This window comes from Anoplopoma fimbria, chromosome 7 (assembly GCF_027596085.1).
Source record: "Anoplopoma fimbria isolate UVic2021 breed Golden Eagle Sablefish chromosome 7, Afim_UVic_2022, whole genome shotgun sequence".
In the NCBI taxonomy this organism is placed as follows: Eukaryota; Metazoa; Chordata; class Actinopteri; order Perciformes; family Anoplopomatidae; genus Anoplopoma; species Anoplopoma fimbria.
In genome coordinates, this window is record NC_072455.1 from 14889146 (window position 1) to 14906481 (window position 17336).

General features: G+C 37.7%; 2 protein-coding genes across 2 annotated transcripts; both read right to left on the bottom strand.

Annotated features, from left to right (window-relative positions):
• Nucleotides 1–1006: 1006 nt before the first annotated feature.
• btr33 (bloodthirsty-related gene family, member 33) lies at nucleotides 1007–4757 on the bottom strand. The gene is made up of 8 exons (XM_054601600.1): nucleotides 4696–4757; nucleotides 3563–4156; nucleotides 3369–3464; nucleotides 2713–2946; nucleotides 2402–2549; nucleotides 2251–2277; nucleotides 1707–1852; nucleotides 1007–1604 (listed from the first exon to the last, which is right to left on the bottom strand). The coding sequence occupies exons 2-8, from the start codon at nucleotides 4130–4132 to the stop codon at nucleotides 1173–1175; spliced, it is 1653 nt and encodes a 550-aa protein (XP_054457575.1). The 5' UTR covers nucleotides 4133–4156; nucleotides 4696–4757; the 3' UTR covers nucleotides 1007–1172.
• A 2103-nt stretch (nucleotides 4758–6860) lies between these two features.
• LOC129093167 (receptor-type tyrosine-protein phosphatase H-like) lies at nucleotides 6861–15059 on the bottom strand. Its single transcript, XM_054601085.1, has 12 exons — nucleotides 15026–15059; nucleotides 13837–14007; nucleotides 13566–13668; nucleotides 12693–12931; nucleotides 12306–12563; nucleotides 10998–11255; nucleotides 10243–10500; nucleotides 9387–9644; nucleotides 8635–8892; nucleotides 7882–8139; nucleotides 7131–7388; nucleotides 6861–6865 (listed from the first exon to the last, which is right to left on the bottom strand). Exons 1-12 carry the CDS (start codon nucleotides 15057–15059, stop codon nucleotides 6861–6863), a joined length of 2358 nt encoding a protein of 785 aa, XP_054457060.1.
• Nucleotides 15060–17336: the final 2277 nt, after the last annotated feature.

Consider the following 17336-nt stretch of genomic DNA (forward strand, 5'->3'; position numbering starts at 1 on the left):
AAAAACAATCTGTCCTAGTCTTTCATGCAATGTGGGTCTTAACAGGATCCAAGAGATTGGAGGCAGTTCTTTCTATTACACAACTACAGATATACTTAAACCCAGTTAATGGCAAAGGCAGGAAATTAAGGTCTGTATATTTTCTCAGGTGCATATACATTTTTTTAAACGATAAGCACTTTGCTCCTGTGCTTGTTGTCATCCCCAAGCTTCTCTGTTACTTTCCAATTAAGTTATCAGCAAAATACAGCAATGCCTAATTGTGTTTGCTGTTTTAAGGTCTAAATTGCTGCACAGTTAGTGATGAACGCCAGGAAACCTACTGGAAGGACATTGATTTACATTTTGATATTCCTTCCTACAGTAACCAACTTCAACATAGAAAACTACAGTAACAAAATATTTGACTTACCCTTGTCTGTCGGCCATCCAAAGAGGTTTGAGGGGTGCTCTCGCTTTAGTATGGAGTAAAGTGCAACATGTAAGCTCTCTACATGTGTCTCCGCCCTGTGCTTGAATGGTAGCGGTTTTAATCCCTCTTCATCCCTCACTCCTTCCACGACACCTTTTAGCTCTCTCTTTACATACGTTTCCTAATTCCTAAATTCTTTAAGGAACTCACAAGAGTGTTAAATGCAATTACTTGCCGTCACTGTGTGTTCGTGTGCATGCATTTAGTTTAGTGACATACCTGTGAGTGTGCAGTACTCTGTGTGTGCATAATGCTGCCACCAAAGACTGAATCCTGAAGCTGGCTCAGGGCTCCATCTGCCTTGAGGCTAATCCTATCCATGTGCTAATCTGATTAGCAGTTGTCAAACTGTACAATCTAAGAACTGGTCTGAAGTCAGTTTTGAGGTTAGCCTGTGATGACTGAGGATGGTTATTATTGGAGTGAGGCAGGCCTAAGATCTGTGCTGGGCTCAAGTTAAGGGAAGAAGAAAGAGGAGGAGGAGAGGTAAGCACATACAAAAGATGCATCAGTCAACAGTTTATTGGGGGGGGGGGGGACAGAAACACTGTATGTATGATCCATGTGTATATGTTTTTGTTGTAAACAGAACACTTATTCTCTAATTAGAAAAAAAAGTGTTCACATGTACACAGCAGTTTTATACTGTTTAAATTAAAATACCATAACATATGAAAAGACACTAAATATACATTTCACATCATATTGTAATGTCTTCTAAATCCCTGCCTCCATTGATTCCACTAAGTGGGCGGACGATAAGTGGTGATGCGTTGCTGCTGTCGTCACACATATCTGGGTTAAAAAAGGGAAACATGGCCTCAGTGAACTGGAACTGTGTGAAGGAGTAGATGTGTGTCCTGGCATCTGCATTGTAGAAGGACACCGTGCCGTCCTCGTAATCCAGAAACACCCCAACAACCTGGGGCCTCTGAGAGAGACACAGAAGCTCTGCCTGTCCTGCACATGCCCTGTACTCTCTGCCCTTCCTCAAGCAAATAGTCCAATAGCCGTCCTCTGGACTCAGTGTGACCACACCCTTCCTGTTGATTGACTGCCGAGCCACACCCAAGTCCCACGCTGTTTTATCTCCCACGTCTACCTCCCAGTAGTGCCTCCCTGTGGTGAAACCCTGCGTAGCAAGAGAGGCTCAGGTCACTGACACTGTTCATCTCTGAGAGTGAAGCAGAAAGACATACAAGGATAAACACATACAAACCACATCTTTATTTACCTTGGTGGCGAGGACACATGGTGCCATGTCAAAACGCTGTGGTGTGTCCACTAGGTTCTGTTCAACATGTCCATCCCAGATCTGTCTCCCATCCTCTGATAGAACCAGCCAGGGGTTGGCTGTCTTGGGGTCCAGATGAACATCAACTGTTAGACAGACATAGGTATTTGAACTTCATTATCTCCTTTCTCCAAAGATTTAATCATTCTTTGTGTTACAAATTCAGGTAATCTTCAGTTGCATGCCAGTAGGCAGTATCTGTAAGTATCCTGTGGTATGCACTGGAAAAATGATCAAGTAAGAATCATTGTTAATTTGAGCCCTAAACCTTTTCAGATGACTTGTTAATGATATGTCCGATTTCCAGTCCACTATTCTCTAATTATTGTCTTCTCATTGATACAGTATTTTATGGTTTTATTCAAGGTACATTATGTTTTAATTTAGTTGGGAAACAGGTAAAAAGGTATAAGAGAGAGAGAAAGAAAACACTGACATGCTTAACAATGTGAGAGACTATTTTTGTTTTACTGTCTAACTGTACCTGCATACTGCTGCATCTTCTCATGCTCTGTAAGTAAATAAAAACACATGATACAAAATGAAACAAATGCTCATTGATTGATTAAATGTAAGTAGATGTTTTCCTACAAAATGCAGAGATGCTGACGAAAAAATCGTTTTTAGAAGTTGACCTTGAATGGAAAGCTTTTTCAAAGCTGATTGAAGCTGCTGTTCAATGTTGGCCACCTCTCTCCTCACAATCCCAAAACATGTGTCTGCATGGACGATGATGTCAGAGCAGGCTTTAACAGGTGAAGGACAACTCAGAGCTGGAAACCTCTGACAAGTCAAAAAGAGAGAAAAATGCAGAAAAGAGGCCAGAACAAGATGAGATGAGAATAAAGATAAAAGAACTTTACTACAGTCCGTACATTTTTTTGATTACTCTTTGGATCTCTGTTTGTGGGACGTTTAAATATCTTGCTGTGAGACGACTCATCACCTTCAGCAGATCGAAGTGGTCCTCAGTGTAAGAAAGCTGCTCCATTTCATTTCTCTTCCTCTCCAGCTCAGTGATTTCCAGCTCCAGCTCTTTGATGAGCCTCTCTGCCCTCTGCTCTGCTGCTGCCTGCTTTCTCTGGATCACCTCCACCAGCTCTGCCTGACGTCTCTCCAAGGAACGAAACAGAGTGGAGAGGACCTCCGTGCTTTCCACTATGTCCCTCTTTGAGCTTTCCTGAACACATTGAATAATGAAAAAACATTTGACTGTTGAAACTCTCAAAGGGAGAGTGACTTCCTTCTCTGCTCACACCATATCTTTACATGGATAAAAGTTGTTTGCTGCTATATTTATGTTCAGAATGTTAAATACAGCTCCTTTGAGTAGAAGCACTGGCAAAACATAGCACACATAGAAGTAGAACTAGTATAAATACATTGTTTCTGAGCAGAATAATGATACATTAATATAAAGATGTTATGCGATTATTACTGTGGTGGTACCAATTTTCTTTTTGCGATGCACACACTCTTGAAAGTGTTCAGTCTCTTTTCTTACAATCTTATAGATAAGCTGTCCTAACTGTTTTGCAAATGCCCAATTTATCCAACAGGAAACATTCACTGAAGCTGTTCTATGATCTTATGTCAACTTACTTTGCTGAGCTCCACCAAGCGTCTGATCTCCTCCACTTTCTGCAGTCTGTCCTGGATCATCTGCTGAACATCAGCCTCAATCCTTTTTATCTCTGTCTGAACATTAGAACGGGTATTAAAACCAAAAATAAATCAAGGTACTATGTATTTGATGGATTGAAGGCACAATGATAATGAGTAGTTTAGGACCTCACCTTCTTCTCATTACTCTCTCGCTCCACTGGGACGGTGTCATGACAGCGGTGGTCGGTCTCGGTGCACAGCACGCACACACACCTCTGGTCGCTCCTGCAGAACAACTCCAGAAGCCTTTGGTGCCTTTGACACATCCGGTTCTCTAACATTGCAACGGGTTCAATCAGCTTGTGTATCTTCAAGGTGGCAACTCTCAGATGGGGCTCCAGGTGACTCTCACAATATGAGGTCAGACATACAAGGCAGGACTTCAGGGCCTCTGTTTGCTTCCCCACGCACACATCACATAATATGAATTTTCCTGCCGTTGACATCGCGCCGTTCTGCCTTCTTGCTCGGATCTGCTCTGACATTTCCTTGGCAAAGGAGTTTTCACAAAGCTCTGGGCGGCCCTCGAAGGCTGTCTGACATTTGGGACAGCTGACGATATGGCTGTTGTCCCAGTGTGATGTGATACAGGTGAGGCAGAAGCTGTGACCACAGGGGATGGAGACGGGCTCAACGAAAACCTCTAGACAGATGCAACACTTAAACTGCACCTCTGACAGGAGAACGCTGGAGGAGGCCATGCCCTCAGAAAGAGGATCTGTTGACTGATTATGAATACGAAATTAATTATTTACATTCTGAGTCACAGAGGAAAAGTGTTTTGGTGAGATTTACAAACCTCTCAAAAAAAGAAATCTACAAAACATACAGTATAGGCCACAGAATCTTTCAGTGCTTTTGTCCTTATTGTCTTAATCTTAAATGAAGGTACTGTAATAACTTTAATAAACGGAGACATCTTAACTTCTTTATCATTAACTTTTAAGAATTCAAAGCACACTGGCCAAAGTCCAGCTACACGGTCACATGACTCAGCCTCTCTCTAACTCTGTAAATCTAGCTTGAAACATGGATTGAACAGATCAAATCAAATGACTAACATGCAAGTGTTTCAAAGTACCACACTCCCATAATTCACTGCACACCACACCAGGGGATATAGACTAATGGCTTCAAATATAAGTCCCCTTATAGTCCATTTAATCTGCCTGACAAGACAAAAACTGAAACATTCTTGAAATTATTCTATTTGTTTAATCAAATTTTCAACATATACCCATCTGTGATTTTGTCTTGGTCTTACCTTGTAGCTGAAAGTGAAACGTAACCTCTGAGGTAACAAAGGCAAACACTGGCACTGCGGTTGTGAAGCCAAAGTCCTCTCGGGTTTCACTGTTACCACTCCCTCTGGAAAAAAAATTTCCTCTAGAGCTATCAACCACCATGTTGTTCCAGGGTGGGAGGAGTAATGCCGAGATCAGGTGCCTGACTGGGTTTGTATAGAATTCCTTTGTAATTTTTTGTATAATATGTTTGTATTGTATTGTTTTGTATTGGACTGAGCGACAACAAGGAAATACTTGAATAAAGCTCAGTCACATTCATCACTTCACCATTCCAAGGCTCTTTGTTTCAAATGGACAGAAACATACAAGAACAAAAAAATCACACACATTTCACAGATCTGTAACAATAGGGAGACTTTTAATAAAAGATATTCAGGGTATTTTGGGGGAAGTGGAAGTTACCACTATATTTACATGTATGATTCCAGTGAAAAATTTCCAGCGAGAAACATGCTGTCGTCATTTAGAAACCATTTGTACAGAGGAGAACAGAGGACTGATAGAGAGCTTCATCACATTGTGCAACAACAATCACCTGAAGCTAAATATCAGCAAAACCAATGAGCTTGTGGGAGAAAGCAAGATGAACAGGTCCTTGTATCATCCAGAGAGAGGAGGTGATGTGGGTGGACTCATACGTACAATTACCTTGGGGTCCAAATCAATGAACAACTGGACTGGACTCACAATAGTGAAGCCCCCTTCAGAAGGGACAGATCAGAGGACTGGGGACTAAATTAATACCATCTTGGATAATCCTTCTCACCCTCAAGCTGGAGCAGAATGGCAGCTTGTTGCAGAGAGAAGGATGAAGGACAAGATTAAAGCCTGGGAATGTTCCTCCAAACAAAAACAAGATTATTCTTATAACTATTGAAAGACAGCAATTCAGCTTCCTCATAACAACAGTTGAATTACTAGTCCATTACAAAGTAGCAGTTAGATTGGCAGTATAAAATGATAATAGTATGTTTTGTGTCCTAACAGCAAAAATATTATAATATGATGATTAGTGTGTAGTACATGGGGTATAGAACTGTTATGCAGTAATTATATGTATTTTGGATGAGCCATGTCTTAAATTTAAGAAAACTCTCCAAATAGGTCAAACTACATTGCACTGGAATCTGATAAAACAGATTTTTATTTTAATGCGCAAGCAAATAAATTTCGTTTTTATATTTTTTTGCAAAGCAGACTGATTCACCTCCATTCAATATGGTCTTTGTTCCACTGGTCTCATGGCTTCACAGATTGAACCTTCAGGGAAAACTGTGGCGACAATCCGTATTGTTTCAAGAACTAGATTTAAAAACAAAAAACAGGCAGCAAAAAAACACTGTTCATATAGAGCATAATGATTTGTACATTGTTTGAATTAAGTGAATACAAACTAGTCATGAAACAGCAGTTAGTCTCACCTCCATTGTCAAATTCTGCACGTCCAAGTCTGACAGCTGAATGAATGACTTGAATCTGATGTTCAATCCAACAACATAATCTGTTGACACAAAAACATAAAATAAAAAATGTGATGATAAAATGGAAAGTTTTCCATGAATATAACTAAGGTCAAGATCATTTTAAATATAATAACAATTAATTATTTTGATTAAAGAAATTATGGTTACAAAAATGTATGACACACATCAAATGTTTGTACTGTTGCCTTGCTAAACACGTCTGACATATTTTGTGTACACAATAACACTTTAAAAACTTTCCAATCACTTTTAGGTTTTATTTATGGTCTAATGTAAACCCAAAGAAGAGCAGCCTAGTTGCTCTTTTTGGCAACAGTTGAAGTAGATCCAAACACATCATAAAAAAAATTAAAATTAAAATGAAAACAATATATCTGTGATTAAGATATCAATGAAAATCAAATGAAAAAATACTTACAAGCCCCTTTTGTTGTAGGACACAGAGTCAGAGAAGTTTTGGCAAGATGATGTTTGTTTACAAAGAAAGAGGAATACGTTAAGATTAATTGATATTTTGTTTAGAAACCCCTTGAACATCTGATATATTAATTCCTCTATATTAAAATATAATAATTTATTGTCCAAACTTTAGTTTCATGATGTATTTACCGAAAATAAAATGAAACATACTTTACATTTCATACTTTAAAGAACAAGGGAAAAATAAATCACATTTCGTTTCAGCTTTTGTGGCTCCAAACTGATTTTAACAGATGCCACTTGAACTCATAAGGTGGTGGCCAATACTACACTGTAACTAACCCTATTAACCATGAGATAGCCATTAAACCATTACAGTGTTACACTTGCCATTTAAATGCATATTTCATCAGCAGGTATACTGGCATGTGTGAGAACAACAGTGTTACGCCTAGTTAAAAACACATTGATAAAGTGACATGTCTTACCAGTGACTGCAGTAATGTTGACTCCACTGCTTCTGACGCTCTCAAACACAGAGAAGAGAGTGAATGTGTATTTAGTTCCAGCAGTGAGAGATGAGACTGTGTGAGTCACTGGTCCATCTCCATCTGGTGCAGAGATGTTTGTCTCGTTACCATTAAACTGGAGAATAAAGCTGACATTGGTGTTCACTTTATTCCACTGCAGAGTGACACTGGTCTCGTTTTGTCCTGTTGATGTGAAGTTTCCTGCGTTTGGAGGAGCTGGGACAGAAAAAGAGATGGGAATGAATTTCTCAAAAATGTCCATCAATAAAAAAATATTCATGCACCATCTAGCCATTTAAGTTGAAACATTTTGCATCCGTTCTTTAATTGAACACATAGGTCTTCATGATAGAAACAATTATCTTAGATTGATGTTTGCATTGGAAATAATCTTGTTCAGTTAGATGTCACATTTCACACCTAACCAGATCATGTTATGTATTTGACAAGACAGAATAAGTAAATTAATGAAGAACTCAAAAACTCAAAGGACTCTAAGTTGGACTACTTTGAGAAAAATGAGTTTAATATGTTGGCTAATACAGTATATGTTTTAAAATGTAAAAACTGTATAAGTACAAAAGCAGGAAATTTATTGACACAATGGCAGATGGAGCAAATGCATTTTGGTTTTACACTGTAACACTGAAAATAGCGTGATGGTTTAATGAGTTCCAACAGTGCATCTTTTTTAGGTTGTATATCTCACCAGTGACTGCAGTAATGTTGACTCCACTGCTTCTGACGCTCTCAAACACAGAGAAGAGAGTGAATGTGTATTTAGTTCCAGCAGTGAGAGATGAGACTGTGTGAGTCACTGGTCCATCTCCATCTGGTGCAGAGATGTTTGTCTCTGTACCATTAAACTGGAGAATAAAGCTGACATTGGTGTTCACTTTATTCCACTGCAGAGTGACACTGGTCTCGTCTTGTCCTGTTGATGTGAAGTTTCCTGCGTTTGGAGGAGCTGGGACAGAAAAAGAGATGGGAATGAATTTCTCAAAAATGTCCATCAATAAAAAAATATTCATGCACCATCTAGCCATTTAAGTTAAAACAGAAAAAGTCCCATTTTTAATAGAACAAAAGGTCTTCTTGTAGAAACAATTATCTTAGATTGATGTTTGCATTGGAAAGAATGTTGTTTTGTTAGTTGTCACATTTCACATTCAACCAAATATTGTTGTGTATTTGACAAGACAGATTCAGTCAATTAATGAAAACTTAACAATTTTCCAAAAGGACTACTAAGTTGGATTACCTTGGTAAAAAGAAGTTTAATATGCTGGCTAATACAGTATATGTTTTAAAATGTATAAACTGTATAAGTAGAGAAGCATGAAATGTAGTGACACAATGGCGGACAAAGCAAATACATTCTAGTTTAACACTGTCACACTGAAAATAGCGTGATGGCTTAATGAGATCCAACAGTGCATCTTTTTTAGGTTGTATATCTCACCAGTGACTGCAGTAATGTTGACTCCACTGCTTCTGACGCTCTCAAACACAGAGAAGAGAGTGAATGTGTATTTAGTTCCAGCAGTGAGAGATGAGACTGTGTGAGTCACTGGTCCATCTCCATCTGGTGCAGAGATGTTTGTCTCGTTACCATTAAACTGGAGAATAAAGCTGACATTGGTGTTCACTTTATTCCACTGCAGAGTGACACTGGTCTCATCTTGTCCTGTTGATGTGAAGTTTCCTGCGTTTGGAGGAGCTGGGACAGAAAAAGAGATGGGAATGAATTTCTCAAAAATGTCCATCAATAAAAAAATATTCATGCACCATCTAGCCATTTAAGTTGAAACATTTTGCATCCGTTCTTTAATTGAACACATAGGTCTTCATGATAGAAACAATTATCTTAGATTGATGTTTGCATTGGAAATAATCTTGTTCAGTTAGATGTCACATTTCACATTCTAACCAGATCATGTTTGTGTTTGACAAGACAGAATAAGTCAATTAATGAAAACTCAAAACATTTCAAAGGACTCTAAGTTGGATTACCTTGATAAAAAGAAGTTTAATATGTTGGCTAATACAGTATATGTTTTAAAATGTATAAACTGTATAAGTACAAAAGCAGGAAATTTATTGACACAATGGCAGATGTAGCAAATGCATTTTAGTTTTACACTGTCACACTGAAAATAGCATGATGGCTTAATGAGTTCCAACAGTGCATCTTTTTTAGGTTGTATATCTCACCAGTGACTGCAGTAATGTTGACTCCACTGCTTCTGACGCTCTCAAACACAGAGAAGAGAGTGAATGTGTATTTAGTTCCAGCAGTGAGAGATGAGACTGTGTGAGTCACTGGTCCATCTCCATCTGGTGCAGAGATGTTTGTCTCTGTACCATTAAACTGGAGAATAAAGCTGACATCGCTCTTCACTTTATTCCACTGCAGAGTGACACTGGTCTCGTCTTGTCCTGCTGATCTGAAGATTTCTGCGTTTTGAGGAGCTGAAAAAGAAAAGGAGCATTGAAGGATTTTATGAACTCACAACCTCTGGTCGTTAAAATAATTAATTTAGTGTCACCTGAAACTGAATGGCCACAAAGAGAACAGAAAAAGTGCAACAGGGGGTGAGTCGGCAAAAATCTTCTATTTGTAGCATAGACTTGAACAGATATTGATTCTTTTTTGGTGGGCCTTTCTTTTGGTGGCTGAAATCAAATTAGCTGCTGCTCCAGTCCACAGCAATATATTGCATTGCTTCCGTGAGGTAACTCCTGTCTGCTTCTCCAAATGGGAGCTTGCCAACTATCATCTACTGTATGTAATACACTGATTATTGATAAACACCTCACACAATCCCATTTCCAAACACCAAAACTATCCTTTAGAGTTTCATAACTACTGGAAATTACAAGGTTTATTGTGTTGACGATTGTAGTGTTTGATTTGAAATTCATATTCTTTGTAAGTAGAGAAGCAGGACACTTATTGACACAATGGCAGACACAGCAAATACATTATAGTTTAACACTGTCACACTGAAAATAGCGTGACGGCTTAATGAGATCCAAACGTGCATCTTTTTTAGGTTGTATATCTCACCAGTGACTGCAGTAATGTTGACTCCACTGCTTCTGACGCTCTCAAACACAGAGAAGAGAGTGAATGTGTATTTAGTTCCAGCAGTGAGAGATGAAACTGTGTGAGTCACTGGTCCATCTCCATCTGGTGCAGAGATGTTTGTCTCGTTACCATTAAACTGGAGAATAAAGCTGACATTGGTGTTCACTTTATTCCACTGCAGAGTGACACTGGTCTCATCTTGTCCTGTTGATGTGAAGTTTCCTGCGTTTGGAGGAGCTGGGACAGAAAAAGAGATGGGAATGAATTTCTCAAAAATGTCCATCAATAAAAAAATATTCATGCACCATCTAGCCATTTAAGTTGAAACATTTTGCATCCGTTCTTTAATTGAACACATAGGTCTTCATGATAGAAACAATTATCTTAGATTGATGTTTGCATTGGAAATAATCTTGTTCAGTTAGATGTCACATTTCACACCTAACCAGATCATGTTATGTATTTGACAAGACAGATTCAGTCAATTAATGAAGAACTCAAAAACTCAAAGGACTATAAGTTGGACTACTTTGAGAAAAAGAAAGAGTTTAATATGTTGGCTAATACAGTATATGTTTTAAAAATGTATAAACTGTATAAGTACAAAAACAGGACATTTATTGACACAATGGCAGATGTAGCAAATGCATTTTAGTTTTACACTGTCACACTGAAAATAGCGTGATGGTTTACTGAGTTCCAACAGTGCATCTTTTTTAGGTTGTATATCTCACCAGTGACTGCAGTAATGTTGACTCCACTGCTCTTGACGCTCTCATACACAGAGAAGAGAGTGAATGTGTATTTAGTTCCAGCAGTGAGAGATGAGACTGTGTGAGTCACTGGTCCATCTCCATCTGGTGCAGAGATGTTTGTCTCTGTACCATTAAACTGGAGAATAAAGCTGACATCATTGTTCACCTTATTCCACTGAAGAGTGACACTGGTCTCGTTTTTTCCTGTTGATCTGAAGCTTTCTACATTTGGAGGAGCTGAAAAAGGAAAGAAAGATTTTGCTGCTGCTCCTTACCACAGCAGTATATTGCTTTGCTTCCGTGAGGTAACTCCTGTCTGCTTCTCCGAGCTGGGAGCCTGCCAACTATCATCTACTGTAGTTTATACACTGATTATGGATAAGCAATTTACACAATCCTATTTCCAAACACTCAAACTATCCTTTTAAGTGTCATTACTACGAGAAATTAAAAAGTTTATTGTGTTGACGAATACAGTGCTCGATTTGAAATTCCTATTCTTTGTAAGTAGATAAGCAGGACACGTAGTGACACAATGGCAGACAAAGCAAACACATACAGGACATGAGGCAACAAATTGCCCCCCAGACCGTGTTTTACATGTCAGTAGGGATATTCTTAGTTATTTTAGCAGTTTTAATCCTGTATCGCTTACTATTCAACTGAAACCATATCCCGTATGAAATCAACCACGTGCAGCCTTGACTTTATACCAACTAAATTTCTTAAAGAGGTTATTGATACAGTCGGGCCCAGTATTTTATTGATTATTAATAGATCATTAGCAACAGGAACTATTTCATCTACTCTTGGACATACTGATGTCCAACCTCTTTTAAAGAAACCTAATCTTGATCCCTCGGTTCTTAGCAATTTTAGGCCAATTTCTAAACTTCAGTTTTCATCAAAGGTTTTACAGAAGGTGGTTTCAACCCAACATTTAGCTTTTATGTCTTAATAATGTGTTCGAGAAGTTTCAGTCAGGTTTTACAGATTTACACAGTACAGAAACCGCCCTCCTCAAGGTATCTAATGACCTCCTTTTAACAGCTGACAGGGGGGAGAGCTCGATTTTAATCCTTTTAGACCTAAGTGCAGCCTTTGACACGGTAGACCATGCCATTTTAATCAACCGTCTTAAAAACTGGGTTGGCATCAAGGACTCTACACTTATTGACACAATGGCAGACAAAGCAAATACACTTTAGTTTTACACTGTCACACTGAAAATAACATGATGGCTTACTGAGTTCCAAACGTGCATCTTTTTTAGGTTGTATATCTCACCAGTGACTGCAGTAATGTTGACTCCACTGCTTCTGACGCTCTCAAACACAGAGAAGAGAGTGAATGTGTATTTAGTTCCAGCAGTGAGAGGTGAGACTGTGTGAGTCACTGGTCCATCTCCATCTGGTGCAGAGATGTTTGTCTCGTTACCATTAAACTGGAGAATAAAGCTGACATTGTTGTTCACTTTATTCCACTGCAGAGTGACACTGGTCTCATCTTGTCCAATTGATCTGAAACTTTCTGCATTTGGCCTAACTGGGACAAAAGGAACAACTTATAAGACATTGAGTTGTATAACTGAATAGTATGACCTTCAGAGAAGCATTAACCCTATGCAGATAACTTGTAGCTTAGAAGTCTGTGAGCAGCAATAAGATGCATTACCTGTTGTGTAACAGATGAATGGGAAACTGATGGAGAAGTTATTTGCTGACCACCGTCCTAAGTCATTGAACACCGTGGTGACACATCCCTCTAAGCTAGAGTTTGGTTGCCCGTTGGCCCAGTGTCGAAGCAGAGAAGAGCTCCCATCAGACCACAGTTTTTCCCAGTGCAGACCGATCCACACAAAGTCTGCACCTGCCAGAATGGTGATGATGTCATTGTCTGTCTGATTTCGTATACTGAAAGAGAAACACAGAAGCATGATCATCATCATACCTTATGACTCATGACCAGGCTACACATTATTTACAGTTATATAATTAAAGATTAACCTAACTTAGAGGCAAAGCAAAAGAGAAGCAAGAAAAACAAACACAAATGAACAGACACAGGAAGAAAGTGATTAAAAATGGAAAAATGATTGTACTGTACCTAGCTAGATCCACATAATTCTCCCTGCAGAATCTCTGAGCTTCAGTCCAATTTGAAAATGTGTCAACCTTAACAAAGGATGATGTGTCATTTACCGTACCTGGATATATATGGATGAAGAGGAGTTATAACAAAATATCAGGATGAAATCAAAGTCAACACCCTGTTTTTTCATTTATATTTGGATTCAGTGGGATAGAATAATGCTTATGTCACCTCCACATAACAAATACATAGAATGGGCCAGATGTTTCTAGAAATGTTATGTAGTGGATCTATTCGGCTTTCTCTTAAGTCTAAACGCGGTAAGAAAACTCACCGTTGTAGCAGACAAAGTATAGTGGTTCACTGTAGTTAGTGTCTACCCAAGTGCCAAGGAGCAGATTCACAAGCTCCACACAGAACTGTTGCCCTCCGAAATTGTTGGGCTGTTCAAGATACCAGCTTCTAAACTCTGTCTCTCCTTCCGCATAAAAGCTGCCGTCATTCAGGGACCATCTCCAGCCGCTCACCAAGTCATCATGGAGACCTATCCAAGCCTCGCCTGTTCAAAGATGTCCATTCCACATTATAATATTTCATAATTTTATCAATTCGTATTAAGTATATAAAAACACTTTCGAAAACGATTTTTACTTGACTGCTGTTTATGTACGTTCTACACATACTGTATAAACACATGATGAATATGAAACCAATAATGACAACTTGCCTGTGTAGTTTGATGTGGTGCTGATAACGGCACTGATGTCCGCTGTGCTTTCTGTGGTGGCCAGGTCGGTGTAGAGGTCTCTGCAGACGCTCTCAGCTTCCGTCCAGTTCAGTGGCGTGCTCACAAAGAAGTACTGACGAGATTGTGCCGAGACAACATAGACCAGTGCTCCTTAAACAAAGCATATTCAGCTTTTTTAATAAAACTTCAGTACTGCAGTAAATATGAAGAGAAACTACACATGGGATGCTTTAGATGAAATATTTGTAAGCTAACACTCATCTACAAGTTACAAGAAAAGTAAACAAAACAAAAGATGTATTCCTACACTATACCTGTCCAAGTTTCTCATTTATTCATAGTTAAATAGCTGAAAAAAATAATCCTCCCTCCCCACCATTTGTATGTCTACATTCAGGCATGGAAAATAAAATCAATGCCTAACTTCACATTCCAAAAATGACTCACTTTCTGTCAGACAGCTTGAGCTGAATCAAATTTCAGTCTGTCTCAGTGAAAAGGTGTTTACTGTTCATCAATGACGACAAAAAGAGAACCAATTCAAGTACCAACGGAAACTGAACTGATAAGGCACTGGACTCCAGTAAGATTTTTTTAAAAAAGTTATAGTCTATTAATTGACTTTCTTTGTCACTGTACCACAATCTTCATTTCCAACTGTTTGTTTAGCAAAACCTGTAGATGTCTTCCTGGATCTATCTATATTTTTGTCATCCTGATTGTCCATACCGGAATTTTCTTATGTTGGATATTCTGTAGACACAACATTTATTGCATGTTTGTCCATCCTGGAAGAGGGATACCTTCCTTGTTTTTCCTCTTTTTCTCTTGTAACAATTTTTTGGGTAGAGTTTTCCTTATCTTAATCAATGGTCTAATAGAGCGAGTCGTATGCTCTATGAAAAATAAAATAAAACATTTTCTGTACCCTAAAAATGTGTATATAATATAATATATAATTTATATAAATATAAATATATGTATTATCTAAAACAAATGATTAATTAACAAATTAATTAAAATAGCAATTGTCATCATTAATGCAATTTCTACATGACAAGTTTTTTTTTCTCAGTTCAACCCAATGCAGAAATACCTTTATGCAGCACTAAGTGAATACTGCTTAAGTTAAAAAGATAGCCAGAATAATCAAACAAGAGGCACCAACCTGTGAGCACAAAGATGATCAGTCCATAATCCATGAGTTAAATCTTTGAAAAAAACCAAAACATGCATTTGAAGAGCTAAATAATCTTAATCACTCCTTTTAAACTGTGGAGACCAACTCCATTCTTCATTCATTTGAGATACATTTAGATATAGATGCCAAATACATTTCCTTGCAGAATATGGTATAATTTTTGATTCCACTTACCATTTACTCTTTTACCTCTTCAAGCTTGAAATTCCAGTCATTCAAATGCCCCTTTGTTCCCAAGTACTCGTTAGATGTCTATCGGTGCTTGGCTGCTATGCCAAAGACAAACTTGTTTGAGGAAACAGGAAGTAAATGCTAAGCCTGAAAATTTGCTTTGTTCAGGATTTTCTTTAAAATGCACAGATTAAAAGATATGCAGATCTGGCCCAACGTGTCTAGATATGAGTGCTTATCCTTTATATCATGCTACAAAGCACAGAGCGTGTGTCTTATGTAATTAACAATAACTGGTTCTCATGAATATCATACATTTCACAAAAAATACATTAAAGTAACACTTACTTAAGTGAAATGTCTTTCTTTTTACACTTGATGTTGAATAGTACTTAAATATTTCTTGCAAAAACGTCATGTATACGAAAGCTGTACTCTGAATAAAGTAATAATTAACCTACTATTCAATTTCTTAGTTCTATGCTTAGAGGAAGTAATTACCCACAGATACCATGGGATTTTCCCCTGCCCCTCGCTTAAAAGTTAGTGAGGGAAAAGGGGTTTTCCCATGAGACCTTCTGATGTGTAAAAACCGAACATAATTATCATTACTAATCCTCTCTAACTAAAAAGTATTCTTATTTTGACAGATTCTTTAAGATTTATTTTGATATAATAACAGACTTTTTCAGTAACAGTCATTATGGTAACACAAATTGAAACTATGAAGCAATTAGTTTGTTGATCTTGTGGTCCTGAAATGTTACATAATACTTTTTGTTTTATCTATAAATATAAAATATTTCTAATCATGGCATTTTAAATTTGAAAATAGGTCCAACATTTTCAGATGTTTGCACTCTGAGATGAGGTATGAGTTACAGTGCCTCCTTGTGAACTACATGCCCCCTAAAACACTGTGGACTACTTTTATGGAAAACATCCACAAAATATACTTTATTACATTGTACAATACGTCTATGATTCCTGTTCAATATATCATCAACATGTTATTATATTCTGTACATAACTTTTAGGAGCAGCTCTGTATAGGATTCTCCATATTTATATGTTCACAGTTTAATGATATTGTTTTTAGGGTCACACATGATCACCATTACTGTCCAGTGAACACATTTTCTGTTTTGATGCAGACTTTTTTGTGGTTTTATTGGTGCATCGTAATTTGATGTAACATAATGTATGTGTTACTGAGTCCAACATAGTTTGTAACATATCTTTACAGTATATTGTCTCCTTGAAACTGTATCCATCAAGGCAACTGGATGAAAAGTAAATAAAGACCAGAGTGAAACAATTATTAACGTTTTTTCACATTACACAAGACTTGAATGAACTAATGCAGTTTAATGTCTAATACCAACATATATGTGTTGTGTCTGATGCTCTACTGCCTCTTGTGGTTAACCCTGGGTCTGCATTTCCCCCTTTACATTATGGGTACATGCCAAGTCTCTTAAATTGCCTCCTCGATTCCCTCACAACCAATCGAGGAGAGAGGAAACGAGGAAATGTGTTTTAAGAGACATGAGACGTCCTTTCCTCTGTAGCGTCACGTGAAGCGACGTCTGTTTCTGATGACAGCTGATCAGCTGTCAGTCTGCTCTAACAGCTGGAGAGACTTTTGATTTTATGTCTGCACACATGATCACTGTACTAATATTAATAAAGACACAAAGTAATCATCACTGTACTAATATTAATAAAGACACAAAGTAATCATCACTGTACTAATATTAATAATGACACAAAGTAATCATCACTGTACTAATATTAATAATGAAACAAAGTAATCATCACTGTACTAATATTAATAATGACACAAAGTAATCATCACTGTACTAATATTAATAATGAAACAAAGTAATCATCACTGTACTAATATTAATAAAGACACAAAGTAATCATCACTGTACTAATATTAATAATGACACAAAGTAATCATCACTGTACTAAATGTAATAAGCCTGTTAGTTTAACAAATCCATTGAGTATTTATACTGTGTTCTGAGTATTTATACTATGTTCTGTGTATTTATACTGTGTTCTGTGTATTTATACTATGTTCTGTGTATTTATACTATGT

Coding starts and splice junctions, on each gene's coding strand:
- btr33 (XM_054601600.1), bottom strand. CDS start 4,132: ATGGCCTCCTCCAGCGTTCTCCTGTCAGAGGTGCAGTTTAAGTGTTGC. Junction 2,550..2,712: donor ACCACTTCGATCTGCTGAAG/GTGATGAGTCGT, acceptor TTGACTTGTCAG/AGGTTTCCAGCTCTGAGTTG. Junction 2,278..2,401: donor GAAAAAGCTTTCCATTCAAG/GTCAACTTCTAA, acceptor ATTTACTTACAG/AGCATGAGAAGATGCAGCAG.
- LOC129093167 (XM_054601085.1), bottom strand. CDS start 15,059: ATGGATTATGGACTGATCATCTTTGTGCTCACAG. Junction 13,669..13,836: donor CACCACATCAAACTACACAG/GCAAGTTGTCAT, acceptor ATCTTTGAACAG/GCGAGGCTTGGATAGGTCTC. Junction 9,645..10,242: donor CAACATTACTGCAGTCACTG/GTGAGATATACA, acceptor TTTCTTTTTCAG/CTCCTCAAAACGCAGAAATC.